Genomic DNA, 19,572 nt, shown 5'->3' on the forward strand with positions numbered 1-19,572 from the left:
GACTACACCAGTTTTATACTAGCTTTGTGAAAGGAGCTAGTTGTAGGATAGTTGGATCATTAGTAAGCAGAGAACTAACTATACATTGGGTAGGTTGGGAGTACCAGTGCACCTTTCTCTCATTAAAGGTTGTATTTTATTTGTATCTCTTAAAAATGTAGACAAACATACAAATTATAGACATGTAAGCATTGTTTAATTTTCGCAGTCTGAATGCCATCTACAAACAACAATTAAAAAAAACAAACTTTTTTTTTTATTCCTTGTCTCTCCTTGAAAAACAATGCTTACAGCAATACAAAAGAGTATTAAAATGGGTAATTAGTATAGCAAAGGGCAATGACTTGCTGGTACGTGAGAGTAAAAAGAGCCATGGGGCAGGGGAATAAATTTTAAATGGAATATTGCCTCTGACCAATCATCTAAACGTCACAGAAAAAAAAGACAGTCAACTGGCCAAATATGAAGAATAATACGCATGTTGGTTATCCATTTTAGTCAGGGCCAAAAACAACAAAAAGTGCCTTGTTGATAACACCAGTATGGGCTGCTACAAATGGAAATGGAAATGAGCAGACAAAGTAAAGTGCAGCTAGAAAGATGTACCCTAGTCAATTTAAGGTAAGAATTTAACTTACTATCACACTAAAAACACATTTAAAATGGTTATTATACTGCACCACTAGCAATCAAATTAAAATCAGGTCAAATAAAAACAATACTCCAAATGTTTAAGCAGAGTTTTAAAAATTCAAAAGTGCTGGAGAGTTAGAGCAAGCTTAGAAATTACATTCTTGATTCAGCAAAAATAATTATCCCTCTGCCCATTTAACAATCATAATCAAGATAAACCAAAATAAATGGCTTGCCAGAACAAGCAGCAAAATATTAAATCCACAATGAAAATGTTAGTGGAAAAATGGAAGGGGAGCATACATTTTATTTTGTACTGTGTCCTTCATGCCTTTGTTCTTTCACTTGAATGTTTTAACCTCATCCTGGACTTACCACAGCCTCGATCTTAACCTCTACTAGGTGTCAGGCCCACATACGTTGTAAACATTTGATAACCAGGAAGGTGGAGGCATGGCCCAAAGTGTGTGTTTTGAAGTGGCTTGGACCAGGTCTTTCAGCAAAAGGAACATGGGCATACCAATCCAGTGATCCATTATAACTCAAGGGCTACTTTAAATAATGTTAAATAAAAAAAAAAAACAAAAAAAAAAAAAACACACTTTTTTTTCCCAGGGAGACTTTAGATTAACAAATATCTTCACTTAGAAGTTGTCTACATGTACTGCAAATGAGATATAAAATGCATAGATGTGTTTAAATCAACTTTAGCAGACCCACGGCAGGCTCTTTACTCCACACAAAATATATGCACCATTGGCACCTAACTGCCATCTGAAGGCTAGTTATTAAAAAGTTCAGTCCTTGGGGCTTCATTGCTCCCCACTAAATATAAATGGGTTGGATAGCACTATGCATGATCCATCCCAGTGCAAATTTCCACAACACTCCTACTTGTCTGCTGGGTCTGGGCAAGGCTCGGCCAGGTAGGATTAGGAGTTACTTAGCAGATGCATCATTGCTGGGTGAGCTCTGTCAGGCTGTCACATTCACATCCCTGAGAGAGGAAGAGCCTTGTGTATAGAGTTCAGTAGACAGCACAGGCAATGCAGAGTCTGGCTGCACCACAGAACCTCCCTGAGCCAGGATCTGCTGGATGGTTTTACGTAGATTTGGATGTAATCGTCCATGAGTCTGACAGAAGATTTCCAGGGCACAAGATTTCAGTGCTCCAGCACTAAGATCTTCATAAAGTGGGATAGTGTACATCCTAGATGTCTAAAATACAACAGAAGATAAACAGGGACACTTATTATAAAGTATAACCGTTCTTACTGTATAATAATAATAATAAGCACTGTATAAATTAAATGTATCAAGTAATAAATTAAATTGTTATACTACGATAACAAAAATCTATATCTGTACATAAAAAAAGAACAATAACAAAAATGAGGAGACAACTTAAACTTAAAGTCAAAATCACAGATGCTCAATGGGAAAGGGCATGTATGTTAGCACATAAGTGTCCTTGTTAAGCATTAGAATTCAGCAAATATCATATAATACTAACCCAGTGGTATATTACACCACAAGAAGCCAGGAGATGGTACACAACAACTGACACCTGTTGGAGATGCTGTACAAACAAAGGAACAATCTTACACATATGGTGGGCCTGCCCTCCAATCCTTGACTATTGGCAAAAAATTATAATGTGGATAAAACATATCATAGAGACTAAACGGGATCTTAATGCTGCAGCCTGTTTAATGCATATAAACTCTTACTCACTGAGTAAGTACAAGAAAACGCTCACTAGACATCTCTTAAATGCAGCCAAGACCCTCATCCCCCTGCATTGGAAATCCACCAAAACATCAACAGTCAGGGATTGGCTTGACAGAATCAACACCATCTACAAAATGAAGATAACCTTAGCAATGAAAAAAAACTACATCCAATTTCCATAAGATGTGGCAACACCAGTGGTTATTCAAAAAATCCAATGATTTCAAGGTAACAAATGCATAATATAAGTATAACTATTCATATGGCAGAATTATTCCTAAAACCTGACGACTTAAAGTGATTGTAAAGTCTTTTTTTTTTTTTTTTTAGCTAAAAATAACAAACATGTTATACTTACCTGCTCTGTGCAGTGGTTTTGCACAGAGCAGCCCAGATTCTCCTCTTCTTGGGTCCCTCGTCAGTGCTTCTGGTGCCTCCCTCCTGTTGCGTGCACCCACAGCTAGCAGCTGTGTCCATTCAGGCACGGAGTTGTGGCCCAGCCCCAACTTTCTCTCCTCATTGGCTGACTGACTTTCATTGACAGCAGCGGGAGCCAATGGTGCGGCAATGCTGTCTCAGCTAATTAGGAGGGGAGTGCCGGGCAGCCGAGACATTCGTGCAACATTCCTGGATCTAGAGGGACCTCAGGTAAGTATTAGGGGGGCTGAGGGAAGGCTGCTGCACACAGAAGGCTTTTTATCTTAATGCATAGAATGCATTAGGATAAAAAACCTTTTGACTTTACAACTGCTTTAAGCATCTACAACATATATAACAAGACCATTCTAATTTTATTATTATTTTCATCACTTATTATTTTAATTTCAATATTACTTTAGGATTATTTGATTATTTTATCCTTAACATTTAAGTTTTCCCACATTTTATCCTAACCATAAACTTTATCAACTACTTTATTAATGTACACTGTAATTTGATCATCACCATTCATGTAAACGGACATCATTTTTCATGTACCCAATCCGATAAATGCTAAAGATATATTATTTACTTTTATAAACTTTCAATAAACCCTTATTGTGAAGAAAAAAAAAGAAGGAAGAAAAATACACATTCTTAAGCGACTATGCACCATACCAATTTAATATACTGGACCTACTGTGCCATACACTGGGCAACTACTCGTAGATAATTTGTAAAACAACCCATTATCTAGAATAGTCTTTCAACAAACCCTGGTATTTTTCTATTTAAGCTGTTATACCACCTTATAAAAAGGAACCGCTTAAAAGGTATAAAATGCAGGCACCAAAAATCAAATGTGTTTTAAAAGTGCACTCAAAACTGCTGAGAACTAGCTAAACTTCATAGAGTAAAGTTGTTCTTTTACTTGAGGACCAAGCCTCCTTCACCAACAATGTGGCCATAATTTCAAATGTGTTTGGGGATATCCCCTATGTGGTATTAATTGAAGCAGAATTATTAATTTTCCTAGGGATTAACAAAGATAAAAAGTAAAAAATATAAAATTCATTCAAATGGTAGTCATAGTAAACCAGCAATACAATAGTTTCTAGACTATGTCTAGCACTGTACTGTAAAGACTTCCATAAATGGTGTACAGGACACCAGGTACATTTTCCCACCATTTGGATTGTGATCCCTTTAAGCGGAACGGTTTAAAGACATTTTTAGTACTCAGGGTTGTAAAACCATGCTGAGTGAGGGGTTCTGGGATAGTTTGGCTGAACAGGAGAGGACTGATTTTCAGTACTTTCTGGACTGGTAATGCCACGTACACACGAGTGGACTTTCTGGCAGACTTGGTGCGGCGGACCGGACTCCGTCGTACAATTTGATCGTGTGTGGGCTCCAGCGAACTTTTTTTTCCCAAAAGTCCGACGGACCTAGAAATAAAACGTTTCAAATCTTTCCAACGGACTTGAGTCCGGTCGAAAAATCTGCTCGTCTGTGTGCTAGTCCAACGGACTAAGACTGAAGCTAAGGCAGCTATTGGCTACTGGCTATCAACTTCCTTATTTTAGTCTGGTCATACGTCATCACGTACGAATCCGTTGGACTTTGGTGTGATCGTGTGTTTCCAAGTCCGTTCGTTTGAAAGTCTGGCAGACCTACGCTGCAAAGTCCGTCGGAAAGACTGTCGGACCTAGTCCATCAAAAAGTCCGCTCGTGTGTACGCGGCATAAGTCCTCATTAGGCGCCTGGAATCTGGAAGTTCGGAGAGATTGTCAGGTGGGAAAAAACATCCAAACCCTGACAAGTGGCCCTAAAGGGGGTTAACCAATCTATGTGTGAGTCCAGAAAAGGATGTGGAAACACCCAGCACCTGTCTATGAGGGAGAGTAAAGCACTACACACTGAGGAGCAAGAGTGGTGGACTGTTTTTGACTGATATGGTTCAGCTGCTGGTAACCTGACCTTTGGGACCCCTGGAGCAGTCAGGGACTTTAACCCTGCATGAGACACTGGTTTTGGTCGCTGCTGAGCCACATCTTTATGTAATGTCATTCACACCCGGCCAATGAAAGCGGCTGGAGATCGAGACCCGGAAGCCAGCCACCCGAAGATGTCAGCGGCTGTGCTCGGGAAGTTGCATTGCTGGAGCCAAGCTAAATATAGCTCTGCTTTAAAATGATCCCTTGTAGTACAGACTTACTGGGATCAAATTGTTAGATTTTTTTGCACACGCACATTGGATCCCCCTGTCTCTAGACCTAAAAGTTCTTTACTAGGGCTCCTCCCTGATCCGGATATGGATACATTTCAAATTTTTTTTTACATGAAACATTGTTCACGGCCCGCAAGCCGATTGTGAAATACTCGATGCTCACAATTGTGTCCAGGTTAGGCGAGTTGAACCTTACTCTTCCTACAGAGGGTGTACCACCAAATATAATAAAATATGGGATAGGTGGCTAGCAATAACCAAAACCTGTAGCTGTAACTAAAAAGACCTATTATTGTAAGTTACGAGGTGTCTAGATGGGATCAGGAAGACCTGCCAATATTTTTGCTTACTACATTGCTGTAAATGTGTAATTGTCAACAGTAAATTACCTCCTGTGTTATCTTATGTTCTCCTATCCATACTTTTGCAGAATTGTATGCACGCTCAAATAGCCTCTGTGACATTCTAATACAGATATGTTTACTACCTGTGTACATTGCAATTAACCAGTGTGGTTTTAATAAAGATGTTTTTTGAACCTGAAAATGATCCCTTTTGAGTGTTCTTGGTTGACGCACACTAAGTACACACAGACGACAAATGGTTTTAAGTCACATTAGGTACTTTATAAAGATTTCAATTACTTGGCAGAGTAGAAAATGGCGCACTCGGGGCATGTCTGGCTGGAAGTTATTTCGCACCACAATCTGTAACCAGCGAATCCGGATTTCTGTGTTCATAGTAGCCAGATCAGAAGAATAGCACAGGGAAAGTTGAAGCATCACCTCTAAGAAAACAAAAAAAAGAGGGCTCAGATACAACATGCCTGGACATTGATTTTAACACTGTGATTTTAACACTGTGATTTTAACACTGTGATTTTAACACTGTTAAAACCCAGTAGGCCCCTCACCACCTAAATGGTCTACCAGCGTTTCTACTCAAATCTAGCTGCCTGGATCACTTCTACAAGAAAGCCGACAACATGCTGTGGAAATGTATAAAAACTCATGGCTGTTTATACCATGTTTTTGCTGCACTGTATTAGTAGTAACAGCGTTGGCAGTAAAAAGTTAATTCTTAATTTTGATCAGAAACTGGCTGGTTGTTATGGGAACTGCTCTGTATTTATTACTGGCAACCCTACAATTTTACAGAGCTCAATTATCAAGATAAATGTTATTTTTGGCTTACTGTTCCCTACTGTTGTGCGTAATATCTTTTTGACAGTCAATGCTAACTTCAGGTATACTACAATGTTGAAATATGGCGATACTAGGATCCTTGTACTGATAACCATAAGACAGACAGTCATTTTAGCATATGTATAGCTACTATAAACTTCAAAGCCACTTGTAAAATAACTGTAATATAGCATGCAGTCACCTGGTCGAAGTGGAGACTGATCTAACAGCTTGTCCAAAAAGAGTACAGTCTGGAAGGTTTGCCAGTCTGCAATATTGACAAAGGTGGCAGCAGCTTCAATATCCAGAGGTTCAGCCATCCACAGCTGATTCAATGCTTCCACTGAAGAAGTGAACACAGATCCCTGAGAAAGATCTGGCTGGGTCAGGGGAGGCCCTGGAGCATTAAGCCAGCGATCAAAATCCAGACCTGACATTGGTGAAAATATATAATGAGAACACATTTTATATATAAGTAGTAAATGTTTTAACTAATACTCGCCTTACCTTCACTACATGATGGGCTCTCACCCCTTAAATGAGGGAAAAAGCAGAGATAGGACTCCAGCAGATCATTAGCTACAACACTGTGGAACTTAAACTTCTCGATATAATCCTGAAAAACAAAAAAGTCAATTATAAAAGCACAATTGTATTTTAGAGTGCAACTAGCAAAAGTTTGTTAAAAGGAAATAATGAAAATATATCAAATAAAGTAAAAAAAACAAAAAAAACACTTAAAGCGTTTGTTAACCTAAAAAAATATAGATCCTGTTGCTTAAAGCGGAGTTTCACCCAAAAATGGAACTTCCGCTTTTTGGAATCCTCCCCTCTCCGGTGTCACATTTGGCACCTTTCAGGGGGGAGGCGAGAGCAGATACCTGTATGGATAGCCGCAGAATCCGCGGATATCTATCCCATATCCGGCGCCTCCTCCGCCCCCCCCCCCCCGTCTGGGAGACACACAGGTTCCAGAAGACAGCAGGGACCAGTGGGATCGCGCATGCGCAGTAGGGAACCAGGCTGTGAAGCCGCAGGGCTTCACTTCCTAATTCCCTTACCAAAGATGGCGACGCCTCCACCCGAGAGCCGAGGGACAGATCGGCTTTGTGTGCCGACATCGCGGGCACCCTGGACAGGTAAGTGTCCATATTTTAAAAGTCAGCAGCTGCAGTATTTGTAGCTGCGGACTTAAAAAAAAAATAAAAAAAAAAAAAATGGCGGAACTCCGCTTTAAAAGCGCTTAACAGTGCTTGTGCTGTGTAATTTGGCCCCCTGTATCACCTGAAATACCTGGCTGATCCTGCCAGTTTCTGCCCTCCCCTCTGTATGTTGACCACGGTGTAACATGGCTGCTCAGCCCTGACACCGTGGTCAGTTTACGTGCCTCCATCATCCGCTGTGTCCTCTGTCTTCCTCTGTGCTCTCTCCTCCCTGCCTGTCTGCTCCATGTCGGTCTCCGCCCCCTTTGCTCCGGCTGCTCTAATTACTATTAATTTCTCACACTATCCTCTCTGGTTATGTATGTATATAATGTCCCCCTGTGATTGTGCTTTATAAAAATAATGTAGTATATACCTTGTTTACAGGAGCGCTGATCAGACCAGCCACATATCTCCTCTCTCGTATGACAGCTGCAGCGAGCAGGGCCACCTCTCCTCCCCTCCTGATGTCAATGGGGATTATCGGCCCCGCCCACTGCAACTGTCGGACCAAGAAAGGAGAGAGGCGGCGGGTCAGATCAGCGCTCTGTAAGCAAGGTATATAATGCATTCTTTTTTATAAAGCACAGTCACAGGGGGACATTACATACATAACCAGAGAGGTTAGTGTAAAGTTACATTGGTGGTTTAACAACCACATTAAAATGATTTCAGTATAAACTATATGGCCATGGGAAACATGGACTTTGGTAATGGACCTCAGCAACATGGAAAGTTTGTTCCTGAGGTTTGTTAATAGTTATGCTAAAACTCAATCTTGGAAGAAACCGCAACCTTTTAAACTGCACATAAAAATCTGTTGAAATTAAAATGATTCTTGGAATTAGTACAGTAGTTCAGGATATTCACCTCTAATTATGATGCATGCGCAATGTTTATATGTAAGTTAACAATCTGAAGTTGTAAACGGTATCTCGGCTTAGAATATACACACTAAGAACTGGTTCACACTAGTGCGACTTCTTGAGTCTCACAAAATCGCATGACAAAAACTCATTGCTTTTAATGTTGCGTGTTCTAATCAATGTGACTCAGAATGGTGAGATTTTGGAAAAGTTTCCTGCATTACAGTGCGACTTGGCCCCATAAAATACGCAAAGTCACACTACATAATTACATTGTAAATTCCATCAAGGTTGCATCGCAGTAGTGTAGCCTAAAATACCTATGTATTCCAAACAAGATGTAAAATAACTTTAAAACCAAGCACTTTTTTTCACCACTGTGGGTATGAAGGATAAAATCATCTTGAAAGTTCACAACAGAGGCGCTGAAATCTCAACTCCTTACCTCCTTAGAGGTCATGTATATGGGCCTGTTCAGGATAAATCCTGCTGTTTTTGGGCACTAGGGAGGCACAGGTGCAGCGTACAGCCCACTAACAACAACCTATCAAAAATCAATAAGCCTGTATATGTTGCGTCTGTACGCTGTCCTAAGTGGTGATCACATTTAGGGCTTTATGCTTAGATTTTGGCTGATGCTGGTTAATTTAAATGTCTAAGAGTTATGTTACTTTTCCATTTCAATCTGTGACTTTCTAAAAATGGCATAGAATTTGAATGTGTCTTTATTATGCCCTGGCAATAATGGGGGCATTCACTATTTTGTGTACACAGCATCCTGCTCATGAAATTGGCTGACTGCTTTTTCCAGCAGTTTTTCTACACACTGCAACAATGGGACAGACAGACTCTATAACTCAACACCAGGGAATGAAAAGAAGTTAGTAGAACCCATTTGTTCAAAAAAAAAAAAAAAAACAGCAACGGGTAAGACTCTCCAATTAGGTTTGCAAAAATTCTTGCAATGTATGTAACTGACCATGGAGATTATTTTTCTCAAGGAGTTACACTTTAGAACTAATTCTTACAGATAATGTTACTACCATTAGGCCAATTTCATCCACATATGTCTGTACAATAATTAAAAAAATACTGTTACCTTTAAAAGCAAAACTAAACCCATTGTTTTAATAGTTTCAAAAAATAGCTGCTTTCCCAGCACATGCTGGGAATGTAACTATCATTTTGGTTGTGCTCTCAACCAAACTGTCAAACCATCAAGTGGCCGGTGTCATAACTGATCACATGTGCAGCATCATGGCAGTCAAAGATCACAGGCCAAGATGGCAGCTTCCATTGCTGAAAACAATAGTAGGATTTGGTTCTGCTTTAAAAGACTTCGGGGAGAATTAACAAAGAGTGATGGCAAGCACAAGCTTGCACTACTCTTCTAAACATAAAAACTGGAGCAGATGCTGCTCCCAACAAAAGAGGAGCAAGACACTTTGTTAAATTAGGAGCAACCAGATCTCTGTTATGTGACTGTGACAAATAGAGCACAGAGAACAGAGAGCTGGACCTGCATGTTCCGATCCCTCTGCCTGTCCCTATCAAACTCCAAGTAAGAGGAAGGAGGAGGGTTGTAAACCCTGGAGCAGTGTAAATTTTTACATAAAATTTCGATTTGGTTTTATTCATAGTTTCGACTAAAATGCCATTTTAGGTTTTAGTCATCTGGATTGTTTTAGTTTTATTTTAGTTGACTAAAATCTCCGTTACATTTTAGTCGACTAAACTCTAATAGGTTTAGTCAAATTTCAATGCATTATTTAAGCATTTCTCTGGAATTTCCAAACTCTCAATATACAGTTGTGCTCATAAGTTTACATACCCTGGCAGAATTTATGATTTCTTGGCCATTTTTCAGAGAATATGAATGATAACACAAAAAAAAAATTGTTTCCCTCATGGTTAGTGTTTGGCTGAAGCCATTTATTATCAATCAACTGTATTTACTCATTTTAAATCATAATGGCAACAGAAACTACCCAAATGACCCTGATCAAAAGTTTACATACCCCAGTTCTTAATACAGTGTATTGCTCCCTTTAACATCAATGACAGCTTGAAATCTTTTGTGGTATTTGTGGATGAGGCTCTTTATCTTCTCAGATGCTAAAGCTGCCCATTCCTCTTGGAAAAAAGCCTCCAGTTCCTGTAAATTCTTGGGCTGTCTTGCATGAACTGCACGTTTGAGATCTCCCCAGAGTGGCTCAATGATATTGAGGTCAGGAGACTAAGATGGCCACTCCAGAACCTTCACTTTATTCTGCTGTAGCCAATGACAGGTCGACTTGGCCTTGTGTTTTGGATCATTGTCATGTTGGAATGTCCAAGTAGGTCCCATGCGCAGCTTCCTGGCTGATGAATGCAAATGTTCCTCCAGTATTTTTTGAGAACATACTGCATTCATCTTGCCAATATTTTTGACCAAATTTCCTGTGCCTTTGTAGCTTACACATCCCCAAAACATCAGCGATCCACCTCTGTGTTTCACAGTAGGAATGGTGTACCTTTCATCATAGGCCTTGTTGACTCCTCTCCAAATGTAGCGTTTATGGTTGTGGCCAAAAAGCAAAATTTTGGTCTCATCACTCCAAATGACTTTGTGCCAGAAGGTTTGAGGCTTGTCTCTGTGCTGGTTGGCAAATTGTAAGCGGGATACTTTGTGACATTTGTGTAGCAATGGCTTTTCTTCTGGCGACCTCGTCATGCAGCCCATCTTTCTTCAAGTGCCTCCTTATTGTGCATCTTGAAATAGCCACACAATGTTTTCAGAGAGTCCTGTATTTCACCTGAAGTTATTTGTGGGTTTTTTCTTTGCAACCTGAACAATTTTCCTGGCAGTTATGGCTGAAATTTTAGTTGGTCTACCTGACCATGGTTTGGTTTCAAGAGAACCCCTCATTTTCCACTTCTTGATTAGAGTTTGAAGAGCTGATTGGCATTCTCAATTCCTTGGATATCTTTTTTTATCCCTTTCCTGTTTTATATAGTTACAGTTATAGTTTCCCGCAGATCCTTTGACAATTCCTTTGCTTTCCCCATGGCTCAGAATCCAGAAACGTCAGTGCAGCACTGGATGAAAGATGCAAGGGTCTGTCAGGAGTCCAGAAACTCATTGAACTTTTATACACACACAGTAATTACAACCAAACAGATCACAGGTGAGGATGGTTACCTTTAATAGCCATTCAAATCTCCAGGGTATGTAAACTTTTGATCAGAGTCATTTGGGTAGTTTCTGTTGTTGTTATGATTTAAAAAGAGTAAAACACAGTTGATTGATAATAAATGGCTTCAGCCAAACACTAACCGTGAGTGAAAGAAATGTTTTTGTCTTATTCATATTCTCTAAAAAATGGCCAAGAAATCATAAATTCTGCCAGGGTTTGTAAACTTATGAGCACAACTGTATACTCCTGGAGTAAAAATCTAACACCATGTAGTAGGGATGGGGAAGTAAATGGGAGTGAGGGAGTGCACAGGGTAGAGAACTGGTCTGGGGAGGCAGTTATTTTACACAGTGCCAAGCACTGCTACCTTGCTGGGAGGGGAAACACTCACCACATGGTTTGCCAGGCATTGTTCCAGAACTCCTAGGCAGGAAGCAGGCAGACAGAATGAGTCTAGGTCTCTCAGCCAATAAGGCTTGTCAGGAGGCTGGGGCTTTAACAGACAGGTAGAGCTCAGAGGAAAGCAGAAGTTCAGATGGGTAAGCATCTCTCTCCTCTACATTTTTGTTGAGTTTTCGTTCATTGATGAGAATTGGAATTGATTTTCGTCATAGTTTTTTTTCATCAATTGGCTTAATTCCAATTTTATTTTTGTTTAGTTTTCTGCAATGAAAATATGCAGCTACCAATTATGATGAAAATATTTTCATCTACGAAATTAAAGTGGTTGTAAACCCCGTTACAACACTTTAACCTACAGGTAAGCCTATAATAAGGCTTAGCTGTAGGTACCGTGAAGATCTCCGAAACTTGCACCGTTTAGGAGATATTCACTGCATCAGTACATGCGCACTGAAGAAACGGCTCACTCGTGCCATTTCTTCAGGAGCTGTGCCGTGACCAGCGACTCCCGCGCACAAGTACGGGAGTGACCTTATCGTGGCTCCGGCCATTCACAGCACTTCAGCCCACGAACCCAGAAATAACTCCGGGAGACATGTCACTGGTCACAGCGGTGTACGGGGACCGCTGCAACAGCTTTGATCTAAGGTAAGTATTTCATAATGAGCTAGTATGCGATGCATACTAGCTCATTATGCCTTTGTCTTGCAGGTTGGTTTTTTTTTGTTTTTTTGGGGGTTTACAACCACTTTAACACTGCCCTGCAGGCTCTGCTCGTGTAGTATAATTACTGCAGAGGCAGAAAGAGAGATGTGAGCTGTCTGCTGACAGCTAATATCCCAAACGACAAGGTTACACCTGGAGAGAATCCGTGGCAGTTTTCAATATGGAAAACTATCGTATTCCCTCTGTGAAGTAGTAGACCTGCAAAACAAATCTATCTGCTTAATTAATGTGGCACAGGCCACGTCTGACATTTTTAATGGTGCAGAAGCTTAGTTGATTTTCCAGTTTATCCTTACCCTGAGGAAGGCATCAAAGTTGTCCTGGTCCCCGCATAACTGGGACAAATAGTGCACAAAGCAAAAGCCCTTCTCATAGGTGAATAAGTTCATGAGGTTACTAGGGTTCACACCTAAAAAGACAAACATTAAAAAAAAAGGACAGGATATTATTTTTACCTATTTGTGAATATAAAAAAGAAAAATGTTAATGTGAACCCTAAACAAGTTAAAGTGCATGTTCACCTTTAGAGAAAATCTGTAAGGTGAACTTACACTTGATCCTGTTCCCATCTCCCCCGGTCCCGCTAACCTGGAGTCCGGCAATCGTTCGTTCTGACACATCGGATAGCCGCTTTACCAGTCAGGGGATTTGAAATCCCCACGGCTTTCTCTCTTCTTCGCCCACGGTAACAGGACGGGCTACGGCGCTGACCAATTAGAGCGCTCCTAAACGTACCTCCTGACAAAGTACATTTTGGAGGAGATTAAGCCGAGGAGATTTCTAAGTCCCGGACTGGTAAGGCGGCGACCCAATGTGTCAGTGCGGGCGATTGCTGAGCTCCAGGTCAGCGGGACTGGGGGGATGGGGACAGGGTCCAGTGTAAGTTTACCTTACAGATTGTTCTGTAAAGGTGAACTTACCCTTTAAAGTAATTGTAAACAATCACCTTGTAAAACAACGCATTCAGTTTAAAATAGAAATAAAAGGCAAAACATTTGTGTATAGATATAAAAAAAAATATATAAATACCTTTTTTCCCCCCTTTTTTTTTTTATAAGTGAGTACCTTCCCTCTGTTCTCAGCTTCATAAGAGCTGGGGGGGGGGAGCAGCAGCACACTAATCTTCCCAGTGGATGGCTGTGCAGCAGGAGTGTGTCAGGACAAGTCTGGTCATTGGAGGAAAGCAGGCCGAGTTCCCAGCATAGCTAGGAGAAATGACCACAGTGTACTCTCCTGCTTAGTGTGGTCAGTTTTTAATAGGAAAGCAGAGGGACTGGTAGCAAAACAAGTCCTGCACAACATGGGCCACTGAAAGGGCTGAATGATGTCTCTTATTTTGTTTTACTCCAGACTTTCCAACATCATGCAGCCCATCCAGTGGCCCATGTTGTGCAGGACTTGTTTTTACTTTGTTTTACTTTTATGCGGTTTTCAGCATGCCTTACGTGTATGCACTTCTGTGTATGCATTTTTGTGTTATTCAGTATGTTATACATGATCTCACACGGTATAATAAAATGTTCTTTGCCAAGACTGCTTTTTGGTATACATCTCTCATTCAAAAACTCCCTCTTTTTGTTGGAACCCATAAAAGCAACACTGTGTTTTATATCCCACATGTTTACTTTATATAGTGATTAGCCTCATTTAAAGTGCTACTGACCACTTTCCCTTTTCTTTGTGTAGAATTTCTTAAAACGTCGCCTATGGAGATTAAGGGTAAAAGTTTGTCGCCATTCCACTAGCGGGCGCAATTTTGAAGCATGACATTCATTATCTTTCACAATATTAAAAACAATTGGGCTAACTTTACTGTTGTCTTATTTTTTAATTCAAAAAAGTGTATTTTTTCCAAAAAAAGTGCACTTGTAAGACCGCTGCGCAAATATGGTGTGACAGAAAGTATTGCAATTGAAAGACCGCCATTTTATTCTCTAGGGTGTTAGAAAAAAAGTATAATAATGTTTGGGGGTTCTAAGTAGTTTTCTAGCAAAAAAAAATTTTTTTTTATTTTGTTTTTTTTTATTATAAGTTAAAAAGGAAAGGGAAGTTACATAGAGACATAGAAGGTGAGGTTGAAAAAAAAGACACAAGTCCGACCTATGTGTGTGATTATGTTAGTATTACATTGTATATCCCTGTATGTTGTGGTCATTCAGGTGCTTATCTAATATTTTTTTTGAAACTATCGATGCTCCCTGCTGAGACCACTGCCTGTGGAAGGGAATTTCACATCCTTGCCGCCCTTACAGTAAAGAACCCTCTACGTGGTTTAAGGTTAAACCTCTTTTCTTCTAATTTTAATGAGTGGCCACATGTCTTGTTAAACTCTTTTCTGCAAAAAAGTTTTACCCCTATTGTGGGGTCACCAGTGTGGTATTTGTAAATTGAAATCATATCCCCTCTCAAGCGTCTCTTCTCCAGAGAGAATAAGTTCAGTGCTCATAACCTTTCTTCATAACTAATATCCTCCAGGCCTTTTATTAGCTTTGTTGCCCTTCTTTGTACACGCTCCATTTCCAGTACATCCTTCCTGAGGACTGGTGCCCAGAACTGGACAGCATACTCTAGGTGCGGCTGGACCAGAGTCTTGTAAAGCAAGAGAATTATTATTTTATCTCTGGAGTTGATCCTCTTTTTAATGCATGCCAATATTCTGTTTGCTTGGTTAGCAGCATCCTCCAGGTCATTTATGAACAAATTAAATAGGATTGGTCCCAGCACAGAACCCTGGGGGACCCCACTACCCACCCCTGACCATTCAGAGTACTCCCCATTTATCACCACCCTCTGAACTCGCCCTTGTAGCCAGTTTTCAATTTATGGACTCACCCTATGGTCCATGCCAGAGGACCTTATTTTTTACAGTAAATGTTTATGGAGAACTGTGTCAAATGCTTCTGCAAAATCCAGATACCCCACGTCTACGGGCCTTCCTTTATCTAGATGGCAACTCACCTCCTCATAGAAGGTTAATAGATTGGTTTGGCAAGAACGATTCTTCATGAATCCATGCTGATTACTGCTAATGATACCGTTCTCATTACTAAAATCATGTACTGTATATAGTCCCTTATCATCCCCTCCAAGTGCTTGCATACTATTGATGTTAGGCTAACTGGTCTGTAATTCCCAGGGATGTATTTTGGGCCTTTTTAAATATTGGTGCTACACTGGCTTTTCTCCAATCACCTGGTACCATTACAGTTAGTAAAAATTAGGAACAATGGTATGGCAATTACTTGACTGAGTTCCCCAAGTACCCTTGGGTGCAAGCCATCTGGTCCCGGTGATTTATTAATGTTAAGTTTCCCAAGTCCGATTTCAATTCTGTCCTCTTAACCATGGAGGTGCTTCCTGTGATGTGTCATGAGGATAAACACAGCAGTTTTGGTTACTAAAGCCCCCCAATTTCCTCGTGAAGACTGAGGAGAAGTATAAATTCAATACCTTTGCCATCTCTCCATCTTTTGTAACCAGATGACCTTCCTCATTCTTTATGGGGCCAATATGGTCTGTCCTCCCTTTTTTTACTGTTTACATACTTAACCACTTAAGCCCCGCACCATTTGGCTGGCCAAAGACGAGAGCACTTTTTGCGATTCGGTACTGCGCCGCTTTAACTGACAATTGCGCGGTCGTATGACGTGGCTCCCAAACAAAATTGACCTCCTTTTTTCCCCACAAACAGAGCTTTCTTTTGGTGGTATTTGATCACCTTTGTAGTTTTTATTTTTTGCACTATAAACAAAAAAAGAGCGACAATTTTGAAAAAAAAAAAAATTTTTTTTAAACTTTGTTATAATAAATATCCCCCAAAAATATATAAAAAAAAAATTTAGGACGAATATGTATTCTTCTACATATTTTTGGTAAAAAAAAAAAATCACAATATAGCGTCTACAAAATAGGGGATAGTTTTATGGCATTTTTATTAATAATTTTTTTTTTACTAGTAATAGCGGTGATCAGCAATTTTTTTCGTGACTGCGACATTATGGTGGACAGATCGGACACTTTTGGCGCTATTTTGGGACCATTCACATTTATACAGCAATCAATGTGATTAAAAATGCACTGATTACTGTGTAAATGTGACTGGCAGTGAAGGGGTTAACCAGGCAGTGAAGGGGTTAACCAGGAGGACAGGGGTTACGTGTGTCCTAGGGAGTAATTCTAACTGTGGGGGGGGAGGGGCTACGTGTGACATGGCACTGATCACCGCTCCCGATTACAGGGAGCGGTGATCAGTGTCACTAGGCAGAACGGGGAAATGCTTGTTTACATCAGAATTTCCCCGTTCTTCCTCTCCGTGAGACGATCGCGGGTATCCCCGCGGACATCGAGTCCACGGGACCCGCACTCACGGAGCTCACAGCAGGGTCGCGTGCGCGCCGCCGCCAGTCTGCGCGTGACCACACGGCAGCCAATTTAAAAGGGACATACCTGTATGCCTATTTGCCTGTCCGTGCCATTCTGCCGACGTATATGTACATGCGGCGGTCGACAAGTGGTTAAAGAATTTCTTGGGATTTTTTTGCTTTCCTGCGCTATGTGTCTTTCGTTCTATCTTAGCCGCCCTAATTGCACCCTTACATTTCTTGCTGCATTCCTTATAAAGTCTGAATGCTGATGATGATTTTTTGAAGGCCTTCTCCTTTGCTTTTATATGCATTTTTACATTGGAGTAAAGCCACCCAGGACTTTTGTTCGCTCTTTTAAATTTATTACCTAATGGGATGCATTGGCTAAATGCCATTTTTTAATATGAAAATATATATATATATATAAAGCAAACCCATCTCTCCTCCGTGTTCTTTGTTCCTAAGATTTTATCCCAATTAATGCCTTCTAGCAAGGTTCGTAGTTTGGGGAAGTTGGCTCTTTTGAAATTCAGTGTCTTTGTATTCCCCTTATGTTTCCCATTTGTGCGATTTATACTGAAGCCAATTGACCTGGAAGTAGGGCATGCTGCATTTTTTTGCACTTCATATGCAGGGAGCATGCTACAAATGCACTGCACAGCACCCCTTTAAGCCAAGAAAGCCCAGCACAAAAACGTATAGCAAAATACACTGCAAATGCAGTACAAAACAGCGCAAAATGCAGTCAAGCGCATGTAAACATGCAGTAAAAAACACGGCTATGTGCAGTATCTGGTGTGAATGGGCCCTTAGAATGTCATATGGGGGTTGAGAGAGAGTCCTAAGCCATCACTCCTGAGGTGAGGGGAGGCAATCGTAGTGACAGGGGAGCAAAAAGTAGGTTAGTTGTGGGGGCCAGAATTAGTTACCCAGTTGTAAACACATGCTCATTTTAAAGTGATTGAAGCTTTACAATTACCTTATTTATCGGCGTATAACACGCCCGTTTTCCCCCTTTAAAACCAGGGGAAAATTGTGTGTTATACAACGAACGGCTGCCTCGGAGGGGAAGGGGGGAACGAGCGCTGCCGAAATAGACAGAGCCAAATCTCCTGTGTACTTCCCTCTTAACCACTTCACATCCAGGCCATTTCTGACACTTCGCTCCTACATGTCAAAAATCATCATTTCTTTGCTATAAAATTAGATAGAACCCCCAAACATTATATATGTTTTTTTAGCAGAGACCCTAGAGAATACAATGGCAGTCATTGCAACTTTTTATCTTGCACGGTATTTGCGCAGCAATTTTTCAAACGCGTTTTTTTTTAAAAAAAAACAGTTTCATGCTTTAAAAAAAAACAAAACAGCAAAGTTAGCCAAATTTTTTTGCATTGTGTGAAAGATGAAGTTACGCCGAGTAAATAGATACCTAACATGTCACGCTTCAAAATTGCACACGCTCGTGGAATGGCGCCAAACTTTGGTACTTAAAAATCCCCATAGGCGACGCTTTAACATTTTTTACTGGTTACATGTTTTGAGTTACAGAGGAGGTCTAGGGCCAAAATTATTGCTCTCGCTCTAACGTTCGCGGCGATACCTCACATGTGTGGTTTGAACACCGTTTTCATATGTGGGCGGGACTTACGTATGCGTTCGCTTCTGCGTGCGAGCTCACGGGGACAGGGGCGCTTTAAAAAATTTTTTTTTTTTTTTATTGTTAATTTTACTTAAAAATTTTTATTTTTACACTTTAAAAAATTTTTTTTTTTTTTGATCACTTTTATTCCTATTACAAGGAATGTAAACATCCCTTGTAATAATAATATGACACGATCAGTCCTCTTTACAGTGAGATATGGGGTCAATAAGACCCCACATCTCACCTCTAGGCTGGGAAGCCTAAAATCAAAAAAAAAAATAAAACAATCGCCGCTTCACAGCTGAAGCGGCGCCGTTTTTTTGAATGCAGAGGCCGGGCGTGACGTCATAACATCGCGCCCGGCCTCCGAACGATCATAGAGACTCCGGCGACCATCTGGTCCGCCGGAAATCTCTATGGTGAACATCCGGCGCCGGCGGATCCGCTATCCGACTCACCGATCGCTGAGGTGAGTCGGTAGTAGCACCGGAGGGCGGCGGGAGGGGGGGGACGTCCCCTCCCGCCGCCCGTAAGAACGATCAAGCGGCGGAACAGCCGCTATGATCGTTCTTATGGTGTACGGAATCGCCGGCTGAAAATGCCGGTATCTGAATGATGTCTGTAGCCTCAGACATCATTCAGATATAAGCCCCGAAAGTCGAGGACGTCATATGACGTCCTCCGGATGTCAAGCGGCTATAATTAAGGTGCGTGTTATATGCCGATAAATACGGTATTTAAAAAAAAAAAAAAATAACAAACATGTTATACTTACCTCCACTGTGCAGTTCGTTTTGCACAGAGTAGCCCCGAACACCGAATTCTGGGGTCCCTCAGCGGCTGCTCCCCGCATCAGATAAGCACCTAGGAGACGCGATCTCCCGGGGGGTTACCTTGCGGGCGAGTTCCCAAGTCCACCATTCGGCATCCATAGCCGCCGAATGTATGACTCGGCCCGCCCCACGCGTCATTGGATTTGATTGACAGCAGTGG

General features: G+C 40.9%; 1 protein-coding gene across 1 annotated transcript in view; it reads right to left on the reverse strand.

The window, feature by feature from the left end:
- Window positions 1-233: 233 nt before the first annotated feature.
- RNPEPL1 (arginyl aminopeptidase like 1) overlaps window positions 234-19,572 on the reverse strand; it is a 43,362-nt gene continuing 24,023 nt past the window's right edge. The window contains exons 7-11 of the mRNA XM_073626550.1: window positions 12,867-12,979; window positions 6,706-6,814; window positions 6,401-6,628; window positions 5,659-5,801; window positions 234-1,851 (exon numbers count right to left, since the gene is read on the reverse strand). Coding sequence (XP_073482651.1) covers window positions 1,609-1,851; window positions 5,659-5,801; window positions 6,401-6,628; window positions 6,706-6,814; window positions 12,867-12,979 — 836 coding nt within the window. The 3' untranslated portion in view covers window positions 234-1,608. The remainder of the gene's footprint in view (window positions 1,852-5,658; window positions 5,802-6,400; window positions 6,629-6,705; window positions 6,815-12,866; window positions 12,980-19,572) is intronic.

Source organism: Aquarana catesbeiana, linkage group LG04 (genome assembly GCF_042186555.1).
Source record: "Aquarana catesbeiana isolate 2022-GZ linkage group LG04, ASM4218655v1, whole genome shotgun sequence".
Taxonomy (NCBI): Eukaryota; Metazoa; Chordata; class Amphibia; order Anura; family Ranidae; genus Aquarana; species Aquarana catesbeiana.